The 23,695-nt window shown below is 40.6% G+C and overlaps 1 protein-coding gene across 11 annotated transcripts in view; it reads right to left on the minus strand.

Annotated features, from left to right (window-relative positions):
- The window catches only part of RIPOR1 (RHO family interacting cell polarization regulator 1), a 2,621,322-nt gene that overhangs the window by 35,482 nt on the left and 2,562,145 nt on the right, over positions 1-23,695 (minus strand). For all 11 annotated transcript variants that reach the window (XM_044058659.1, XM_044058658.1, XM_044058663.1 and 8 more), the window contains one exon: positions 20,838-20,928. In XM_044058659.1, the coding sequence (XP_043914594.1) occupies positions 20,838-20,928 (91 nt within the window). The remainder of the gene's footprint in view (positions 1-20,837; positions 20,929-23,695) is intronic.

A 23,695-nucleotide genomic window follows, 5' to 3' on the forward strand; every position in this document is an offset into this window, starting at 1 on the left:
GCTTCAGAGTTTTTTGGAGTGGAGTTTTTATAGGTGTAAAGGAGCAAAGCCTTTGGAACTCCTAAGACCAGCCAAAGCACATAAATGTGAAAGAGAGGTTTGGCTGTGTTTCGTGCCTTAAAGTCTCTCCATTATCTATGGTCCCCTGGATCTATTCATGTGATTATGAATGATACCACAGTGAAGTGATACATAAGCAAGGGGCACAAGGTTGTACCCTCTGTGCAGGCTGGCTATAATGGCTGGGAAGTACTTCTACAGCATTCGTTCACCCACCAAGGACTCTAGATTCCGTCACAGAAAAATATAGTGGCAGACAAGCTGAACGGGACCAAGACAGACCCTCACGAATGGAAACTAAATAAGGGGGTCCTGCAGGAGTTGATCCAGTTATGGGGAACACCTCAAATAGATCTGTTTTGCTCCTTCCAATACAGACTACTGAGTTACTTCTGCTTTAGGACTCCATGCAGGCAAGCCTAGAAAAACAGATGCATTTTCATCATCATTGTTGGTGATGTTCCTTTATGGATTTCCAGTGATACCAAAGTAATTCTGAATATTCAAGAGAACTCTCCAAATAAATCGCTGTGGCAACTCCCTTTTGGCTCAGGCAACACTGGTTTTCTCTTCTTATAGATCTGTCCAAGGGCAATTGGCATAAGCCTCCTCACAGACTGGATCTACTCACAAAATACAGGATAAGTTTGATACATCCCCATCTCAAACAACTTCAACTAACTGTCATTATGATTCAGTTTTGATTCCTTTTAGGCACCTCTTTCATGAGGATGTGCAGCAGCTACTAAAGGAGGAAAGAAAACCTGCTACTAAGAAATCTTATATTGGCAAGTGGAAAAAATTGTAGTTGGTGCCTAGCCAATAATCAGGGTCTCTTCAGGGATTATGTACCACTGGTTCTGAAATGTGTGTGAGTTACGTTCCTCTGGCCTGTCTGACTCCCCTATCAAGGTACATCTTGTGGCCTTTTCAACATGTCTGCCCATGGATCCTCCCCCATCTTAACGGGTTTTATATATATTAGGGCTCCTAAATACCATGTGGTTCCTTCTTGGGATCTTAAATTTGTTCTGGAAAAGTTAACTATGTTTCACGCTGAACTAGCTCATCAGATGGTTCATTACTTGGAAGACTGCTCTGATTGCCCCAAAATCTTCAAGGAGAGTATCTGAGTTGCAAGCTCTCATGGTGGCTGAACCCCATTTGGTCTTCCATAAAGATATGGTCTCTTTTAAGAACAAATACATAGAGATATAGTCTTTTTTAAGAACAAATCCATTATTTATGTCCAAAGGTGTTTCAAAGTTTACTTGAATAAAATTATTAACCTCCAAGTGTTCTATCCAGACTTTCACAACCAGGAAGAAAGACTTCTACATATTCTGGAAGAGCATAGGCAGCTTGGGTAGTATCTTGACAGAAGTAAATCCTTTAGAGAAGCAGATCAGCTATTTCTTTCTCTTTTTTTTCTTTTTCAGCTGTTTCTTATAATGGAATTAAGAAATGATAGCCCATGCCAAAACAGACTATTTTGAGATGGTTGCCCTCAGCCAATTATTTTTGTTATATCCACCATGGTAAATCAGTTCTAGGCAGTATAAGTCACATTCTACTAGAGCCTTGGCATCTACAATGGCATACTGGGAATGGGGGGGGGGGGGACTTTAGAAACATTACAGATACAGTCATTTGGTATTCTGAACATACTTTTACAAAGCATTCCAAACTGGATTCATTTTCCAAATCCAGATCTGACTTTGCTAGGAGCATTTCCTAGGGGTTCCGGGGTCCTTATCCTCCCTTCTCCCAAATTAGATAGACTTTCATAATCATCCTATATAGCTGGGTGATTTACCTTCAGTTGGTTGGCTAACATGTAAATCAACATCCTGAAGGTAAATCACTGTATGTCAAAAATGAGAACTTCTACTACCTACTTACACATGCGCCAAAGAAGAACCTGGCTCATGCAACTTTACAACATTGTTTTTCTGCCTTCCCACACCCCTGCTAATTATATATACTAACTCAGAGATCACACACTCCCTGGGGAAATGGAATATTCCCCTACCTGGGGATTGTCGATCTCGCACACTTGTCGACTATCCGTATAAGGGGCCAAAAGGAGTTGGTTAAACGGATGTCGACCAAACCAACGGCACTCAGCTGGTTACTATGGCAGTGAGAATGATGAACACAGTACAGTTGTGTAAGTTGCATTTGCATAGCAGTAGACATTTCAATTCCTCACTTCTGCACCAGTCGCACACACCATCCCTCTACATCTGTATATAGTTAATTTTTAGGATATAAAGTTATTTGTTAGTGTTCATATCTTTTAGAGGTTCAGGATAAGTATACTCCTCTCTCTGTATAGGCAAGAAAATCCTGAAAATGTTATCACATAACTGATTTCCCTCCTGTTAGCTGTCCAATCAACAGTCAGAGTGAAGGTGTTAGAGGGAGCCAAAGCTTTGTGAAGCTGGCTGGTTGTTATGTCGTACGCAGGATACAACTCACAGAGCCAAACTATGACTGCAGCAGTGAGGAATTCGAACACCTACTGTTTTGGTATGTCAGTCAGCGCAGCTAAGGTGGGACAAAGACAACTGCTCCAGGCACAAAGTATCTGGGGGCACAATTGGCCATCCAAGACTGATCCTGATCATTTTTAATGCAAACTGGCTTTTAAAAGCTGGTACTGCAATTGTGGTCGGTCCTGAGCATTGTAGAATTCCCTGTGTGATCTAAACTGTAGCAAGCAGTTTGCTATACTTTAAAACGGGAAAAAAAGTTTCTTTTTTTAAAACTAAATCCTGAGCACTGCAGTGCTTAAGTAATTTGTATAAACTGCAGTAACAGCTTGCTAGAAATGTAGCAGTTTGCTACAGTTTAAATTAAAAAAATGTTTTTTTTTTTAAACTAGAACCTGAATGCTCTAGCACTCAATGCTGGGTATAAATTGCAACTACTTGCTACAACTGAAGCATGCAGTTTACTACATTACACCCTTAGCTGAGGAGGAATGGGGGTTTGACACAGAAGTACGACCTAGTTGACTGTATGGCTCCTGCATTTCAGGAGCACCAGCCATCAGATTGTGGACTTTTTTTTTTTTGCTCTTCACTTTTTTGGATATATGGATTGGGTAGTGTACTACTGCAAGAAGCCAACTGGCTTCCTGCAGTTTTACAGAAGACTTTTTCACAAAAAAAAAAAAAAAAATAGTTTTGAAAGAATAATATCACAGCAGCCTAACAAAGCCACAGAACTGAGGATTACTTTCAAAAAAAAAAAAAGAATGCTTGGATTACAACAAAATACAAGTCAACTGAGTCACAAGATCATTATGTCTTGCAAATGCCCACTTACATGCACTACCCTTTGTAAAGAAGGGTAAAGCAGGTCAGTCCTGGAGTAAGTTTCTGGGTACCCATCCCATCAAATCAGTCTGAAAGATGCTGTGGTGCCACTTTGTTTAACTTGCAGGGGGTGTCTGTTCCAGACATGGGGTAGATTTTGGGTAATAAATTTCTCTCTGTTTTATTTATGTGCTGGTTGAGATACAAGACCCTAATTCTTTTATTAGTTGAGCTATCTGACTTAAAGATAGAGAATGTATTTGGTCATCTGGGTCTGGTAATTGATGGCTCTGAAGGCCAGGGTAGAGGAAGTATAGATCCCCTCAGCTGTCATACCCCTACTGTCCTTGCCTAAGGGTAAGGCATTCACACTGGCAGTAGCTTAGAAGGTTTATCCGTGGCTAAGAAGATGTCAAAAGGATCAGCTACAGGATTTTTGAACAAAGACCAAGTTCATCAGGAACTTTGAAGAATCTATCAGATTTCCTGGGGGGCTGGATGCTGTGAGTCTGGAGCAGAAAACATGGAAGCAAAAGCATCAAGAAAGGCCTCCAGGACCAGAAGGACAGGAGAAAGGGCTAGTATGCCCATTTCCAAAAGGCTGTAGTATCTTTTCTTGACATAAAAAAATTTTCTTTGATTTTCAATCATCATGTTTAAACATATTAACAATGTTTTTTCCAAAAGATGATTCTTCCACACAGGAATCCAAAGAGAGGGAGTCCTCATCATCTGAAGGCACCTCTCCAGGTGAGTGAATTTGAGAGGAGTAAGATACAGAATGAACATCTGAGTCTGAAGCCGCCTCCTCATCCTCAGAGGAAGTTTCTACAGTAATCTTTTGTGGGGTGGGTACAGAAGCTGGAAAGGAAGATTTTAATGGCCTTAACAGCACTTGAGAAAAGTACATCCACTCCTCCCTGGAACGGGCATGCTTGGTCTCCTGATGTTTTTTCTTAGGGGGTGACATCTGACTGGACAAAGCAAGGAAGCTCTGACCCCCCAACATACTTCAACCAATGAACCCAGTATCTCTTCCCACACTAAAATCTGAGGGATACCTTCCAGGCCCTCAGAGATAACAATCCATAGTTTCCCCTTCTCTGTAACAGTAGCAGTAACTTTGGATGTGTGGTCCTCAGACACCATAGTGGCCTCCAACAAGGTCATGATAGAGAGGGTTTGAGGAACAGTCAAACATACAGTGGGTTTTGCAATCTCATCTGGTACATCAGAATCTGACTGGGCAGACTGAACATCGGGCTTACTGAGATTTTTCTTTGAAGCAGACGGCATTGTCAGGAGTGGTGGGGTCTGCCATCTCAGACTGGGCCAGCTGCTTCAGATGTTGAGTTTCCAGGAATGCATTAAGAGACAACAAATGTGATCGCAAGGTCTTTGGTATGAAGGACTGGCAGATGGAACAAGATCTGTAGTCGAATTCTACTCCTAAGCAGAAAAAGAGGTCTTTGTAGGGTATCTGCCTACTGCACTCACACTTTTCTCCTCCAGGCTGACATCTAACAAAATCATATATAAACAATATAAATAGGAAAGGAAGGTACCTCCAGTGGGCACTTATCTGAATCCGAAAAGGCTTTTAGTACAAATAACCATGAGAAGATCAGACAGACTGGTGCAAGACCTGCGTTCAGGCTGGTGGAGAGATAGTCTGGGGATTTATTCTCATACATCCACATACGTACCTCCTATGGCCATGGATCAAGGTCATACATCGGACGTATGGTTTATAGAAGGTTTAGGCTTTGGTACACTGGCAGTGATTTCATTCAGGACATCAAAGCCAAAGGAATAAAGTTATTAGCACCTTGTGTTAAGATATTTTGTGGAATGAAAACATGGCAGAACAACAGGTTTAGACCAGTGTAGAAAAGAAACCTAGTATCAATAACCTGTCAAGAATGGGAGAAAGTAATGCTAGTCTCTAGGTGTGAAACAGATTTTGAAAGTTTCATTTCTTTTTCTTTTTTTTTTTGGCAATTTCTAAGCATTTTTCATTCCAGCCAGGATGTTAAGAATGTTTCATTACTATATAGGCAAAATATTTACCTGTAAGCAGATCAACATGAAACATGTATCAGCTGTATTATCTATATAAAAATAATAAGATCAATACAGGCCATAAGATAACTAAATGTGAAGCTGCTGATTACTTTGCAAATTATTTTCAATATGTCTTTTTCATATAGGAATGCTATGAATTTCTGCCTTACAAACCTTTTCCATACTTCCCACTTTTGTAAATAAGCAAAAATATTATCACTTCCTTAACTCATTCCCTCCAGTACAGCTCTTTTGAGTGTGTACCTTTAACTCCCAATGGGTGTGGCTTGAGCCTTTAAAAAATGAAATTATCACTTTACAGTTCTAACTAGGCTTGCCACCCCTCCGTTTTTTTTCCGGACTATCAGGAAATCAAACTGATTTTCCGGTAGTCCGGAAAACACTGTACAAACTCCGGTATTCTGTTTCAAAAAGGAAACAGACTATTGGAGTTTGTAAATCGGCTGATTTACTATGCTTTTTTTTACAGAAAAGCATAGCAAATCAGCCAAAAGCAGGCGGGAACGAAAAAAGAGGGCGTTCCCGTTGATCGGCTGATTTACTATGCTTTTTTTTACAGAAAAGCATAGCAAATCAGCCAAAAGCAGGTGGCGGGAACGAAAAAAAGAGGGCGTTCCCGTTGAGTGATGCTGTCGTGACATCACAAAATAGGCGGTATGTTGGCGGGAGAGGGGGTGGGGCAGGCGGGGTTACTGGTGACGCGAGGGGCGTGGCTTGGCTCCGGTTTTAGCCGTGAACGAAGGTGACAACCCTAGTTCTAACAAATACTTATTAACAGAGGTCAAACATCAGTACAATTGTATTTGCCATCAAGTATGCTTCAAGATAGTCTGATGCCTTGCACATAGCATGGTTTTGGAATTATTAATGTAAATATGAACAAGCAGTATTTGTCACCTAGAGATGCAGTAGGAAGTAAATGCAGAAACACCTGAAGGCACACTCGGCTGTAATGAATTAAGACTAAGGCACTTGGCTCCATGTTGCTAAACAAATTCTGTCTTGAGTTTGAGGGCCAGTTTGTCCCATTAACAACACAATTATATTTACCTGTTTTTTATTTTCTTGGTCTGGCTAAAACTATTTTATTACGTAAACTCACTAAAGATTCATTATACAATGATCATCACCTAATTTCACTTGAGTACAGACTACAAAACCTTTGTTCAGTTACTGAACACATTTCTTCTCCCATTAATTCAGCTCACTGGTCCAGTTCAGTCTGACTTTGTTTTTGGGAAGGGATGTTTTTTTCTGGTTATCAATTAATATAAGCTTGACAATACATGTCAAGACAAGTTTTTTTCCATTTCACAAAGATATGACCTTGGTTTGCATAGACAAAATCAAGACACTTGAAATCACGAGAAAGTACTGCTGTGTAAATAAACTTACCATAACAGTAGATGTTTGAATGATCACTGCTGCAGTAGCCCAAGCTATACTGGTTATATTCTGCACAGGATATAACAGCTGGTCAACTTCCAAAGCTTCAGGTCTCCTTCCACATGCCCAAACTATTAGTTCAAGCTGAAAGCTGAGATGATTAAAAGACAGGTTTGGGTACCAAGCCCTTTAGAGTTTTAGTGCCAACTGAGAGAGGGAGGCTAATGAGAGGGCACTGCTATGAACAGCAACACATGTCCACATCCTTGCATTAAAAAAAAAAAAAAAAGGGGGGGGGGGGTATGGTTGGAGGAAGTGATTATTTGAATATCTACTGTTATGGTGAGTTTACTTATATTCCTGCACTATGTTCATCACATTGATCACTGCTGCAGTAACCTAAGCTATATGGGTAGATCACCATAGCTTAGAACATCTGGAAGGTGTGAAGGGGAAGGACCTAGGAGCCCCTGGTGAATGATCTTAGCAAAGCCTGACCTAAACCTGGAAGAAGAATCTAGTTTGTAGTGCTTTGTAAAAGAATGTACAGAAAACCAAGTTGCTGCTTCTACAATACTTCAAGGGTACAACCCTTTCCAAAAGGCCATAGAAGAAGCCAAGGCCCTAGAGAGTGCACCTAGACTCTGTCTGGAATAGTTTTGCTGTGATGGGAATAACACAAGGCAATAGCTTGAGACAACCACTTGCTTTGACACAGGTTGTAACCTCTTCTTACCTTCACAACCTAAGTTGTCTATGCATGTCCAAGTCCTTCATTTTTAGCTTTGGGGAAGAACTTATGGAGATGGATAGTAAACTTGGACACCACTTTCAACATAAAAAAAAATGATACGTTCTCAAAGAAACCATGCCTCAGTGGAAAACAAGATAGGGATGACTCACCAGAAGAACTTGAAACTCAGATATCCTTTTTACAGAGATCAAAGCAATCCTTAAAACTGTTTACCATGTTAAGAACCTCAAGTTGGCTAGATGAGCTGGTTCAAATGGAGCTAATTTTAGCTCCTCTAACACAAAATTGAGGTCCCAAAGAAAAGCTACTGGTTTTCTTGGAAGTCTGTTGTACAGCACCCCTTTCAAAAACATTTTGACATGAGACTGCATTGGAAGAGGGGGGATATGCTGAAATGGCTAACAAATTAACCCTGAAAGAGGATCAAGGCATGCCACAGGAAAGTAATGTACACAAGTATTGCAAAATTATAGCAATACCAGTCCTGAATACGTGCTGGGTATTTTGTTGGCACCAACTAGGAAACCTTTTTCCATTTGGTTATATATGATTTTCTAGTGGCAGGCTTTCTTGCCTCCATTAGTACCTGCTACACATCCTCAGTAAGCAGGTGCTTGTTTGACTTGCTGATCTGTCTGCATTTGATTTTTGCCACCCACCCACCCATCCCTCTGCTGTTGTAGGTTTAAACTTTTGAGTTGCCCCCCCCCCCTACTACAAATCAGATTTTGAAAACTCCCCCCCCGTCCCATCTCATTATCTCATTCTGAGAGATCAGCTGGGAAGGCCCTCCCCCTTAGTCTCTTAAACTTGAATTAGCATTTGTTTCTTCCCTTCCTACCTACTAAAACCATATTATTCAGCTGCTTTTTCATTATCTGTGATTTTTCCTTGTTTATTTAGCTTTTTGCTGAATGTTCTTAAAAGTGTTTAGCTGCATTTAGTCTACTGCAATTATTACTACTTCTTAGTAGCCTGATTACATTGTAATTGTTAATCTAAGCCTCTTAGTTTTGATTTAAGAATGTGGGTCTCAAACTAGTTATCTTACATAAGGAAAGTTTATGGTCTATACTCTTGTGGCAGGATAGGTACCTTACTCCCTTCTGAGTTCAGAATTGCTGGCTGAAGGCTTATTTTGTCTGTTATTCTAAAAGTGTCTTAGTTCTGGTTTAAGCACTTGGACTCCAGGCCAGTTATTTTAAATTAAGAAAGTTTGTGGTCTACACTCTTGTGGCAGGACAGGATAGTCTACACTCTTCTGAGATGGGAATTGCTGGTGATAGTTTATTGTGCCTGTTATTCTAAGTGTCTTTATTCTGATTTAAGCCCTTGGGCTCCAAACCAGTTATTTTATAAAAGGAAGATTTGTGGTCTACATGCTTGTGGCATTACTGTCTAGTCAGATTTTTTTAACTGGTAGAACATTTAGTTTGCACATAACTGAATTTTGCTCATCAGGTTCCTCGTCTTATTGACTTGTTCAATATTTAAATTTCTCTCACTCCACTCTTGTAGATCAGTAGACACGGATATGAACTTCCTGACTCTCTCTATTGCCAGTCTGTTGAGATGGGTATTCTGAGGCATTGCAGCAATTGCCTTATGTACACTGACAACCCACTTACTCTTAATAAAAGTGATAAAGTATGTGAGAGGTGTAAATGCACTAATGCTGGAGGCAAAAGTATCTCATACAACTAAAACTAGTCCTATAGAGGTTGTCATAGGTTCATAGGTAGGTAATAGGCTATTGGCCCAAGGGCCTACGTAAGCCTAGCCAACAAGGTTCCCTGGCTTACGCCACTCAAGAAAGTTATTTTCCTGTGCCACTGTCGAGCAGAGACACAGAAGTGATCCCCGGGGTGTATTTCCTATTTCCCTCCACTCATCAAGATTTTTCTTGAAGAGTGTTTGCTTGACATAGATGGGTAGCCTGTTCCAGAGTATGGGAAGTCTCTGGGATAGGAATCTATCCCTCCAGCATGTCCTGTTTATTGTGGTGACAAGGTTTAGGTCCCTAGAGCGTGTAGCTCGGAGGGATTGGGATTTCTTTAGGTATAGCATGTCCAACAGCTCTGGGTATGACACAGCTTTATATGTTAGGCAGAGATCACCTCGGAGTAGGCGATATGCTATGGAGTAAAGCTGGAGTTTTTTGAGGTGGTCAGTGTAGGGCATTTGTTTGAGTCCAGTAATCCTCTTTGTGAGGTACTTCTGTGGCCTTTCCAGCTGCTGCAGATGTCTTGTGAGGTACATTCCAAAAGGGGCGTTGTAACTCTATAATGGGTCTAATGAGTGTCGAGTAGAGGGGAATGATGACCTCTTTTTTCCTGGATGAGAACCCTTTTATGATGAGGTGTGCCACGTAGAAGGACTTCCTGACTACTGTGGCGATGTGACTATCAAAGGAGAGACTACTGTCCACCTTGTCAATGACATTTGCACCACACCTACTGCACAGGGTGAAGACCCTATACATAAAGCTACTTATGCTGAGACACTTGCAGGTAACCTTCCTAAAACACTAAGAACTCTTGCACAGTACAATCAAAGAAGGGGTCTTCAGCCATCATGTAAACACTCCATTACAATACCACCCACAGCTACACATAGTAACACTGTAGCCAACATCTCACCCACAGCTACACATAGTAACACTGTAGCCAACGTCTCTACTGCTAAGCCCTTAAGGCAAACCAGCACACAGCCAAATTTCCTGCTCATTGATGATTCCTTAGTGAGGCACACTGATGTTCCCCTCACCAGAATGAGTAAGAAGAGAGTCACGGTTAGCTGCCTTTCTGGGGCTAGGATCCATCAAGCCACACAGGCACTCAGGTCATTGAGCCAGAGGTACCAGTATGACTCTGTCATAGTCCATTTGGGTTTTAATGACCGAGAGGTACCTCCCTTGACTATATGGATGGTGCTGCGATAGCGCTGTCGCCTCACAGCAAGAGGTTCTCCAGTTCGATTCTCGGCTGGGGTGCCTTCTGTGCAGAGTCTGCATGTCCTCCCTGCATTTGTGTGGGTTTCCTCCAGGTGCTCCGGTTTCCTCCCACATTACAAAGACATGCATCTGGGGCCTTTCTCCCTGGGCCTCCGCTAAAAATTGGCTTACTTCCAAGTCAGACTTTCCCAGTTAACAAATGTTAAATAAATAAATAAATATTAAGCAAGACATGATACAGCTCACTAATTGTGTCTCTCAGGCAGATATGAGCCTAGTACTGAGCAGCATACTACCTTCTCCAAGGATGATGACACATTACCAAAAGAAAATGATTGATTTTAACAATTGGTTTAGTTTATGGTGTCAACCCGGGGGGGGGGGGGGGGGGGTTTACAATATCTGACTGCCTGGGAGGACATGGTTGACAGACCACTTTTGGATATTGCCAAAAGATCTCTCCCCACAGTGCCTTTTTTAGGCAATGCCAAACTGATAAACCTGCTAACTTAACTGAACCTATGAAGGAATATATGACAGTGGTACTGCTCAATGCTAGAAGTCTTAACAAGAAACTCCACTCCCTGCAAGCCTTCCTCTCCCTGGAATGTGTAGACATTTGTGCAGTAATGGAGACCCCACCAATACAAGGTTATAATGCTTTTCATACCTTTAGACAAGTTACTGAACAGGAGGAAACTAATGGTGGAGGAGTCTCAGTCTATATTAAGAACAACCTCACACTCAGACTAAAGTGTATGACCCACTGGAACTCATACATGTGCAACTCACCATAAACAGGATGTTGCAGTACAGCCTTGTAACCTACAGGTCGTCCCCCTCCATGTCTCAGGAAACCCATATTACCTATCGCAATGTACTAGAGTCCCTCACCATTCAACCCAATACGACATTCATAGGGATATCTCAACTTCCCCTCAATAGAGTGGGAACTCCTACATCACTTCTAATGCATGAGCCCAGTGATTCCTAAACTTTAATACCAACATACTGGAACAGTTAGTCCACTCTCCTACTCATGAACATGGGAGCCGATGTTCCTTAACCAATGTAATGTCTTCGCTCATCAGATCTGACCATAAGGCAGTATTACTTGAAATAAAAATTAAATCCATGGATCCAGTGAAACCAAAAACCTTTAGGAACTATTCTAAGACTCACCTCTCTCTACTAAGCAACACCTTGGCTAAGTTCCAAGCACCCCAAACTCAGTAAACACCATGGTATATGCTAAGCTATTTATAAAATCTCTGTACAGCCATATTGACAGCTGTATAGAGTGAGCTGTGCCCACTCATATTAAGATTAAGACAAACTCAAAAGGCAAGCCACCCTGTTGAAATCACAATATCAATCGGTTATACAACAAAAGAAAAAAATCTTGGCCAAGTGTAGGAGGAACAAAGCCATACATAGTAAAAACAAAACCTGACCAATCTAAACAGGCAGCTAAGAGGGTTAATTAACACTTCAAAGGCTATATTTGAAGAAAAAATTGCTTCTCAGGCAAAGGACAACTACATCACTTTCTAGAGATATGTCTGAAACCTCAGGGGAAATGCACAACAATATGCAGAATTTAATGTAAACGGCATCACCCATATTGAACTGGAGGCCATTGCCAACCTTTTGGCTGACAGGTTCAGATCAAATTTCTCCCCCAACTCCACCAGATCATCTAAAGGAAATACTGCATACAACAATCCCCCAACCATTACTAGGAAACAGATCATAAATGGACTTTCTAAGGCCAAAAACACTACATTGGTGGGCCCAGATAACATGATGTGAGGTTTAATAACTAGCATGAAACATGACCTCTGTGGTCCACTTGAATAACTTTCAACTGAAGCCTTCATTCAGCTTTTGTGCCCAAGGAATGGAAGATGGCTACAGTCATTCCCCTGCACAAAGGAGGTCCAGCCACTGATCTGGCAACTACAAGCCCATAAGTCTTACTAGCCTCATATGCAAGGCCATGGAAAGAATCATCATAGACATGATAAATGAGGACATGGGTCCAGCATTTTGAGGTTACCTATTACAGCTCAGCTTTGTTAAGGGAAGGTCATGCCTATTAAATCTGGTGGACTTTTTTGAGAGGGTCACCAAAGCACTGGATGAAGGTAAGACTGTAAACACAGCTTACCCTGATCTGGCAAAGGCTTTTGATACAATACCTCACTCATGCATCATAGGCAAGCTCACTAATTTACCTATAAACCCTTCCATCACCCAGTGGATAGCCAACTGGCTCACTGATGGGACTCAGGAGGTCAAAATAGGTGAGGCCACTCCATAGCATTGTCGCCCAGGGATCTGTACAGGTTCCACTCCTTTTTGGAACCTATTTCTCTGGCTGACTAAGTATGCAGATTATTGCAAGCTGGGGGTTATCACTGACTCCTACTGCAGGCACTAACATTCTTCAAGAATGTCCATCTCTAACAAATGGTGCCAAAGCCATGGTCTTAAACTCAATGCTAAGAAATGCATAATTGTATCCTTTGGGAAGACAATTATCCCAGCTGATTAATATGCTGATAATATGCACTACGAGTTGACCCACTGATCAGGGATCTGGGTATGCACATAGACAGTAGCCTTACTTTCAACCACCACTTGGCCACAGGGGTGAGGAAATCCTTTTATGTTGTGCAACTTATAAGTAAGGGCATGGCATGTAGGTCCAAAGAGGACATTATTCCACAGCACTCTGCCCTTATCAGATGAAAAATAGTGTACAATGCTACCTTTGGTATGTACCGGACTAGGCATATGCAGCAACCAGAGCCACCTCAGAGGTTTATTACAAAAAGAATACAAGGCGTAACAAAATTGCCTTACGCAGAGCACCTTAAAGCCCTTTCCCTCTACTCATTCTCCTATAGATTGCTGAGGGGTGATCTACGCCTTACAAGGCATCCGCAAACCCCACACTTATGAATCCCCTACATATTCGTAGGTCAAACAGTACCAGACACAAAGTCTAGGGACCTGAATTTTATCTGTGACTTAAACAGAACATGCTGGAGAGACAGACATGTGTCTCAGTGACTGCCCCTCCTATGGATCCATGTGAAATTGAGTTTATCTATTACTCAGTTTAAGTCCAACCTACACCAGTGGATTGGGAAAAGGAAATTTACACCAGGCCTGGCACCCATGTCCTTTATGGACCAAAGTAACTTACAAAGGCCTGACTGTCAATGTCCTACTCAGAAAAAGGACATCCTTATTCTTTTGGGAAAACTTGGCTAGGCTTAGAAAGGCTCATCTAGGTTGTTAGCCTAGTAACAATCTACAAATCTAAAAATAATTTAGAATTTATCATCCAGGACAGTCAGTTGAAATTGTTTGGGAATGGGATGTTTCAAACACTCCTGTTCTTGTGTTATAAGATCCAGTCTGTCTGGAAACTTGTGTTAATTGCTACTGACGGTTCTAGAAGTAGGGAGAACCACCATTGCCTGGGCCAGAAGTGAGTCACTACAGTGATCTCTGAGGATTTTTTCTGAATCTTCAGAAGTACTGGAAGGGGTGAAAGAGCATACAGGAACATTTCTATCTAAGGAAAATAAATCATTTGTCTTCCAGGCCTTTTTGCTTGGAGTCCTGGAGCAAAAGTGTGCCAGTTGATTGTTCAGACAGGAGATAAAAAAGGTTTACTTGAGGAACTCCCCATAGATGGTACAAATTTTGGAAATCCCCTTATCTAGTTTCTATTTATGAGGATGCACCTTTGTCCTGCTTGGCTTATCTGCCACACAATTTTGCTCTGACAGGATGCAGAATGCCTGTAAAGTGAGAATGTGCTGCAATGTTAATCCTATGCTAACATGGCTACTCTGCACACAGGGTAAAGATCTGGTTCCCTTTTGTTTGTGTATGTGCCATGTCCCCGTGACATTGTCTGCAACTACTTGAAGAGGTCCTATGGACCAAATACATTTCAGAGAGTTGAGAGCTTGATAAGAGCTAGCATCTCTTTTATGTTTGTGTGTCAGTCTGTCTTTGTTGTCCCAGACAACTTGCACTTTTATCCTCCTTGATACTAGTTTTCAAGTAAAGTCTGAGCCGCCTGTGGTGACTGACTGCTTTGGAGCAGGAGGGAAGAAAGGGAGACCTGGATTCAAGGATACTTGATGTCTCCACCAAAGTAGTTTCCTTTTCACAAATCCCAAGAACTTGAATTTGGAAAGATAATGGATACTGGCGCTGGGACCAAAGAGACTTCAGATATCATTGTATTTTCCTCATGTGCATTCTTGCAAGAGGTATCATGAGATTCATGTATGCCATGAGATTCATACTCCTGGGGTATTCCCTAGCAGTGATAGAAGTCTGAGTGGAGAAAAATATCTAGATACAGATCTTTTTTCTATGGAAGATAAGTCCTTTATGGTGAGTTGTCTAGCAGACACCGAAGGATTACAATCCTGTCTGATGGACTCAAGGAATCCCAGCCTGGGTAGGAGCTCTCTCTCCCAAATGAGAGATTACTGACACATTGAAAAAGACTGCAAAAAATAAGCAAGTTGCCTAAATATGGCAAATGTGGACACACTGTAGTCTGCAATGGGCTACAACAGGAGTCAGACACTTTGTGAACACACTTGGAGGTGTGGATAACCCAAAGGGTAAGACAAGGAATTGATAATGTGATTCAGACACACAAAACCTCAAGAAACGTCTGAAGTCTGGATGAATAGGGATGTAATAAGTAGCTTTTGAATCTGAGGTTACAAAAAAAATCTCAATTAAAAAAAAGGGCAACATATTGTGAAGTGAAAGCATTTTGAACTTGGGCACTATCATATACTGGTCTAGGGATAGAAAGGTTAAGAAATGGTCTCCATGCATTTTATGTTTTTGGCATCAAAGACATTCTGGAATAAAAAAACATTTTTCCAACTGGTATGATAGAACTGTTTCTATTAACTCCTGACACAGCATGTACTGCAAAATGGGAGGGAAGAGGGTTTGCTGGTGGATGTGGAATAGTTCCCTGGAATGGAGGAATTTCTTCCCATTGCCACCTGTAACCTTACTGAATCAGCCTCAAAATCTGTTTGGCTGAAACAATCGAAATAGTGATTCAGACTATTTGGAAGGGATAGGGGACTACTGGGAGTCCCTTTTATGCACATTCTACCGTATTTGACTGTCCTTTGTTCTGGGGGGAGTCCTGCTTTCTTTTCAGAATCTCACTGACATTGTTTTTAGAAGGCTGCTTACCAGCATTTGGCGAAGACTGTTTATTTTGCTTCTTGCCAAAACTGGATAAGGGAGCAGAAAATCTTGTTGCAAATTTGGAGGAAGGTGAGAAGTGAAAAATCTGAGAGATTCCCTGTATCAGCTTACCTTTCTCATCACATTTTTTGATTACCTCTAAAGCTAAATCTTTGTCCAAAGGAGAAAGTAAAATTTCATTTTTAACATTTTCTAGGAGGTTCTGAAAATGCAAACAAGTAAGCATCCTCAACAAAGTGCCAGCAGACCTCTCACAAGAAATCTAGACAAAGCCAGAAATAATGAGGGTGACAAAAGCCCAAAATTAGGGACATATCTGCTCCTATAAACTTAGAAAGTTGTTAGATTGATAGATTTCTCTGCATTATATATTTTCTATACGTAGTCGGAAACTCAAATGTCTGCCATTATTTAGTATTATCTAGTGACTTCAACTGTCAATGATTTGCAAGAAAATCACACATTTTATGGTGAACAGACCAGAAAAAAAAAAAAAGGCAAAAATCTGGACATTCTGTGAAAATCTGGACAGTTGAGAGGTACGAGTGCCAATCGCAACAGTCCCAGATGTATTATCTACTGAATCATATACAGACTTTAAACATGAGTAGCGACCTGAGAAATTGAAGAAATTAAACCACACAAAGCAGATTTTCCTCACAGTATGGAATTGCATATAAAACATTCCTCATACTTTCATTAATTAGTCAGAATAAACTTTAACATATGAGTCTGACAATTTAAAATCAAGTATATAATTTCTCCCAAAACTTATCAATTGTTTTACCATCTTTGTCAGAAGGGGCAGGATTAAAATTAACAAAATACTTGACAGCAGCTCGGTTAACTAAAGCTACATCTGCTGGACATACCTCTCAACTTCCTAGCACAAGAAATCTGGACAAAGACAAAAATAATGGGGGGACAAAGGCCCAAAAATGGGGAGAGATTTTAAATGTTGCTGTTATAAAATTAGCAAGTTGTTAGAATAACAGGATTTGTATTAGCATGCGTTTTCCGTAGGATATGAAGTCTGAAACTGAAATGTAATGATATACACTATTTAGTGATCTCAATAGTCAGTGATTTGCCAGAAAAACATCATTGTTATGAGGAAAAGACCAACAAAAATATGAGGCAAAAATATGGACAGTTGAGAGGTATGCTGCTGATTCAGGTTTCGGATAAGTGTACACAAATCTGAAGAACTAAGGAACTTTGTACATTCCATCTGCTTTCTTAGGTGCAAACAGTCTGTGGAAACAGTCTCAGAAAAAGTGAATCCCTAATGGGGACATTCAGATGACACATGCTCTCCACCGAGTCTGAAACAGGAATCCAAGGAGAAAAACTGTATCTATCCCATCACATTCCCCTCCAGATTCAATTTCTTGAACCTCTTCGGGAAAAGAGTAATCCCTTTTTCTTTTACCACAGACCACCTGATAAAGTGTTAATTAACCTGTACAAGACCCTGAGCCAGAGTTATTAAACTACTCCTGTCCAGTGAAACTGGAGCTGGAGAAGATAAATGTTTAATGTTCTGTTTTCTTTTGACAGGGCAGTTGGAGCAAACAAATATATTAATGGCAGTAACAGCTTCCCCAAGTTTGGGCACAACATTCTGGCTAAACAGGGGCATCCTCCCTGTCCTTTTCCCAATACCAAGAAGAGTATCTCTCCCTTGCCCACTGAAGAGACCCCAGTATACACACAGGACAAGGCTAACCCCAGTCCATAGTGACTTTATGCGTTACACTAGAGGGATCCGGGGAAAAGATGAGTGATCTGAGGAACCAGCATTGCCCACAGCAGAGACAACCACCTGCAGCTGAGGCAAACTGCTAGCTTACTGTAGTGGCAGAGGCTGTCCGGTTAATTTTTTTCTTTTTGTAGATAAAAGGACTGACCATAGGACCAGTGGTTTATTCCATGGTCAAGTCAACAATGCTGCCTTTTTCCCGAGGAAATAAGCAGCACAAGTGAATAAAACTTAGAAGCAGTAAACAAGTCACTTTTTCATGTAAAAATACAGTAAAAAGCACTTCAATACATTTTGTCAGGTCCAAGAAGAAAATAAACTCAGTTTCTTCACATAAAAATAGGTTGAACAGCTTTTGTTTCTGTCAGTTTAAAAGTTGCTAAAAAGTGTGCTCCCATTGAAAAGTGAAGTTGCATAACAGTCAAGAAAAACACAAGTTCCCAGCATAAAAATATTTTCCTAAACAGGAAAGAATAATAAAGCTTTAAAATATTAGACGTGAAAGTTTTTTCCCCAAAGGGAACTTACCTGCCCTGCAACAGAACAGCACATACCAACCATCAATCTTTGAAAGCCTGCTTGCAGCCCAAACCTTATACGCAGCTCAACTTGAGCTGCCTAATGGTTTGGGTAAGTGGAAGATGCCCTGAAGCATTGCAGGCTGGTCGGCTGTTATATCCTTAGCAAGAAATAACTAACATAGTTTCTACAGCAGTGATCAATATGATAAATCTATGCAGATCACTTAAAATCATTCACCTTCCTTGACTTATCCAAAGCATCTGACACACTCTCATCCTAAATAATTAACTTGAACTCCTCCCTAAGCTTCTCCCACCCTACATTATCATGGTTTAATAGCTATCTTAGCAACTGACAATAGGCTGTAAAGGACAACACACCTTCTCAACTTTCCTTCCGGCTCCTACAGATGTCTCCCAAAGCTCAAGTCTTGATCCACTTCTATTTACTATATTTACAAACAAGCTCACATCACCAAGTACGCAGATGACTCAAGCATCCTTTTCATCTTTTGATATTATATCAGCCAGTAACACTACTACAGACAAGGCAACCAACACAATATTACTAGGTCTAACTATAGATAAAAACTTGCTGTATGTGCTTATCAAATTTCAGGTTATCAAAAAATGGGACTTCTGTATGTGTTACACCTATACCTAAATGATGCAACAGGGAAAAATGTTACCTAGTCTTACCTCCTTTCCTCACTATTTGCATCAGCCATACTTACAAACTTGTAAACCACAAATCAAAGTAGCAAAATTTGTTCAAACCTCTCATACAGGACTCTCTGTCTTGTCTTAAAGCAACTACAATGGTTAGAACTATTACAGTAACCAACCTACACTCAGCTAGTCACAACCCATAACTTTACTTAGAACCCTGACAACTTCCCCTGCCTTCAAACCATCACTTGGCAGTATTCACTGTGCAGAGTTATGTTCCAGTGAAAAACTTCAGGCCATTAAAAAGTCAAGCAATGCTACAGGAGATTCTTTCTATTTAATCATGTCAGAAAACTCTGGAAGGAGTTACCACTTCCATTAAGACAGACAGGCAGGCAAATTAAAAGGCTTAAAATCCAAATTAAAACAATACCTGACAGAATCCTGGATGGGCTCATGTACCCCATCAGGATAATACGGAACCTTCTCAAGTCACTACCATTTCTACAGGACACCTGGCTCATAGACATCTTAAAGCACAAACCTCAAGCCACTGGCATAACTGTACTATCTCAACTGAGTTTCTTCACAAATATCTCCCATTTTCCTTCAGTTAACCTAAATTCCCACTTTTTCTCCTCACCTCTTTCCTCCTATTCTCCCTACTGTAAACCTCCTTTTCTTCTAAGTGTAAGTTTAAATTACATTATTTTTAAGTTGGATAAGCTGAAAACCTCATCACAGGTTTCCTTAAAATTCTATGTATTAGACATTTACTCAATTTATTTATAGTCTTAATGTTGTGTCATTAGAACTTACTACGTATTAGACCATTTTTATATGTTGTCTATTTTTACTGGAGTGTTTTATTTAGGTATGTATTTTTATTCCGATTACTGGGCTGATCCCTGTCAACAATAAAAAAAATAAATTTTCATTTTATCTTTCATCTTTACCAAAGCAACTTAGCATTACAGACCACACCATTCCAAAATTTTTCCCACAACCACCTTAATGGCTTGCCTTGCCAGACATTTTGTTTTCTTGAGAATAAACTACACTACTCAGTAAGGAGGAGTGGTTAATAACTTTGCTATCATTTTCAAAATGTATGAAAACCTTTGCAAAAGACCATTAAAATGCACGTTTTGCATCTGTATAACACAAGGAAGGGTACAGTATTGCTGGTGAACTGACAGCCTGTTGCACAGCTCTTAAAAAAAAAAAAAAAAATATATATATATATATATATATATATATATATATATATATATTTAACACAGTTTACTCCAATTTCAGATTTATGGGTAATACCTTGAAAGATGATGACCAGAATGATGAACTTTCATATAGACAACAAAAAATCTAAAAAATCTGAATTTTTGCCATTTATCGTAAAACAGATTGCACATCCACAGGAAAGGGGGCATACTCTCACCTTCAAAGGACATGTACCATGGATCTAGGAGTTAAAAGCAGAAACTTATTAGGAGGGGGTGAAGGGGGACGCTGCACCAGGTGCAAAGTGCTGGAGGTAGTGTTGATGGCAGTCAGGTGCTGATAGTGCAGAAATGCAGTACTGCCATCTGTGGTTAGCACTTTGTGTTTGGTAATTTAATTCAAGTCAATTTCTGATGGCAGTCTCTTTTTACTCTGCATATGTAATACATTTTGATCTTAAACTTTCCAAACAGAGGTGGTATTTCTCTTAGAGTGACTCCATCAGTACCCTTAAATAAACAATATAAATACCTATCTTTCTAGAACATTTTCAGTAATTCTGCTGTTCTGATGAATATATCCTACACTGGTAACTTAAAAAATTCTCTGTATACCCAAACTGCACTTTATTAGAGAAATTTGTTTTTGTTTCAAAATTCACAGAATATAACAAATGTGTGAACTGATCAGTTTACTTTGTTCATTCTGACTGCTACCACAGAAGCAGTTTATGAAATAGGACAAGACTTCATAATTTTCTGTTATGAACCTTATAGCTGTAATAATTCAGTTCATTAAGCCATACTAATGCTGTTGAAATCTTACTTACCGAAAGAAAATAGTGTCTTCCTGGCAGCTTCTCGAACATCAGCACTGTCAGTCTGGCACAAGTAATTTAGCTGAACTATGGCTTCCTTGCCCTGCTCCAAAAAAAAAAGGAACATAACTCATCGCTTTATGTTTCAGAAGCTAAAACCTCACAAGCAGTTTACCTAATTTATTTACATCATATCTGAAGATATCACACTTCTAAGGACATGCATTTCAGCCTTTGATCCGTTATTTCACTTACAGTGTTGAAGACATTTTAACTATTTAATGTGAATTATGGTAATGTTTTCTAAACAAGAAACACCTTTAATGAATTATCACTTATAGGCAGTCAAACATTTATATTCATGAAAACAAACCATTCTGACATATTTTTAGTTGCAAACATTATACATTGTTACGCCCCAACACTGGCCCAGTAGTCAAGAAGCCTCAATCCTCATCAATGGCAACAGTGGGGGATGTACACACTGGGGAGATGACAAGTACACACACAGTAAAGTCCAATTTCCCTTAAGAGCACACAGAGATCACAATCAGTCTGGGGCTGGTTTCTCCCTCTTTCTCCAGATCCCCAATAAGGTTTCCCACTGGCACAGCTATAGAGTTGAGATCTCAGTTGATTGGCTGCCAAGCTAAGACCTCCAGCACCCTCTCCAACCAGTGTTTCGTGTCCCTGGCCAAGTAGCTGACACACACACACTTTGAGATTTGATTTACACACACACACACACACACACACACACACACACACACACACACACACACACAGACACACACAGACACACACAGACACACACACAGACACACACACACAGACACACACACACATCTGGGAAAGGCTGGCACAGGTTTACTAGCTATGCTCCCTTCTGCCCAGACTATAAGGTAGTCTTCACTGCCACCAGCTAGCTCCTTTAAGGCCCTTAGCAAAGGGTGTCCCAATCTTAACTGTGTAATGTTACTATTAATCCAAATGGTAGTTTGACCAAGAGGCAAGGCTATTAGGAGTGGCCCACAGTGTCACCAAATAGATATGCAAATACTCTAAGAGCTTAAATATGTCTCACAGATACCAGCCACAATGACGGGTTTAAATATATTTAATAATAAATAATAAAAGAACAACACAATATTCAGTAAGTAATCAGTTATATCAGAGTTCAAAATCACAGGAAATATTGAAAACATTGCAGGACAGTCTTAAATAATTAAAGAAAAAGTACAGTTGTGTACACTTACCATAAATGTAGATGTTTTGAGTGTATTCACTGTTGCAGTCATTACATTGGGGTAATCTGCTGGCAGGTTGCCCTCAGTCAGCCTGATTAACAAAGTCTTGGGTCCTGCGTCGGTTGCTGTCCCTTCTTCCATGACATCAGGTCGTCAAGGGTATAAAACATGCAGCCAACACCATTACATCAGTTTTTCTTGCCTCAGATGTCAGGTGCCCCCCTAATGGGGAGCAAGTAAACATAAAAACACAAAGGTATACCTCCAACAAAAAGCAAATACTCCAAAAAGGCTTTTAAGCATAGTAAAGGAAAGTAGAGGTATAGCCAGAAGAAATTAGGGGGCTGGAAGGAGGGTAACCAGGACTGCAACAGTGAATACACTCGAACATCTACATTTATAGCAAGTGTACACAACTGTACTATGTTCTTCGTGTTTCACTGCTGCAGTCATTACACTTGGGTAGATTACCAAAGCTATGGTTGGGAGGAGGAGTTTATATAGCAATAGGGCCAGCTATAAGGCCCTGCAAGACAGCAGTGGCAAAGCCAGCTCTGGATTTAGAAAAAATTGGCAAATGATAATGCTAGGTGAAAGTATGTACAGAACTCCAGGTAGCAGCTTCTAGGATGTCCCTGGTAGGAACACCTCTGAGAAAGGCTGCAGAAGTAGATGCAGCCCTGGTTGAGTGAGATCTGATCCCCTGGGGGATAGGTTTTCCATGGTGCTTATAGCACAAATTAATGCAATGGCTTATCCATTTAGAAATGGTTTGTTTTGAAATAGCCTTCACCTCTGCACCTGCAGCAAATGCTACCAGCAGTTGTTCAGATTTTCTTTGAGGTTTAGTCCTGTCCAAGTAGAATCTAAGTTGTCTGTGCACATCCAAGGAATGCAGAATCCGTTCCCCTTTGTTCTGTGGATTGGGAAAGAAAGTTGGCAAATGAATGGACTGATTAATAGCCACACTGGATACCAGCTTGGGCATGAAGGATGGATTGGTCTTGAGTGACACCCTGTCTGCATGAAAGATGATGAAAGGCTCCACTGCCATAAGGGCCTGTAATTCAGATATCCTTCTAGCTGAGTGATTGCTGAAAGGAAGGCTGTTTTCCAAGAAATAAATTTTAAGTCTGCAGTAGCAGCTGGCTTGAAAGGAGGTAGAGTGAGTTTCTCCAATACAAAGTTAAGGTCCCAGGCAGGGGTTGGAGCTCAGCTGGGTGGTCTCAAGTTTTTTGCCCCTCTGAGATACTGCTTGAGCAGAGGATGAGAGAAGAGGGGAGGTCCTGTGTTATAATGAGCTGAAATGGCTGAGGCGTGGATTTTAATGCAGGAAAAAGACAGGCCCTTGTGAAGCATCTCAGTTAAGTATTGCAAAATATGAAGTAAATTGGGCACTGTTGTACTCATCCCTTGAGATTGGTTCCAGGCACAGAATCTTTTCCATTTGTCAGCATAAGATTTTCTAGTACTAGGTCTCCTTGCCTCCAAGATGACATCCATCACAGGTTTGCTGAGGGATGATAAGGGTGAATTTAAGTGATTAGCCAGGGTGCAAGGTTCAATGTTGGAAGCTGAGGGTGCAGAATTTGGTTCTCCTGCTGAGACAGCAGGGAAGGGGTC

The sequence above is a fragment of the Protopterus annectens genome, chromosome 16.part0 (assembly GCF_019279795.1).
Source record: "Protopterus annectens isolate FY-2018-M chromosome 16.part0, PAN1.0, whole genome shotgun sequence".
NCBI lineage: Eukaryota > Metazoa > Chordata > Ceratodontiformes > Protopteridae > Protopterus > Protopterus annectens.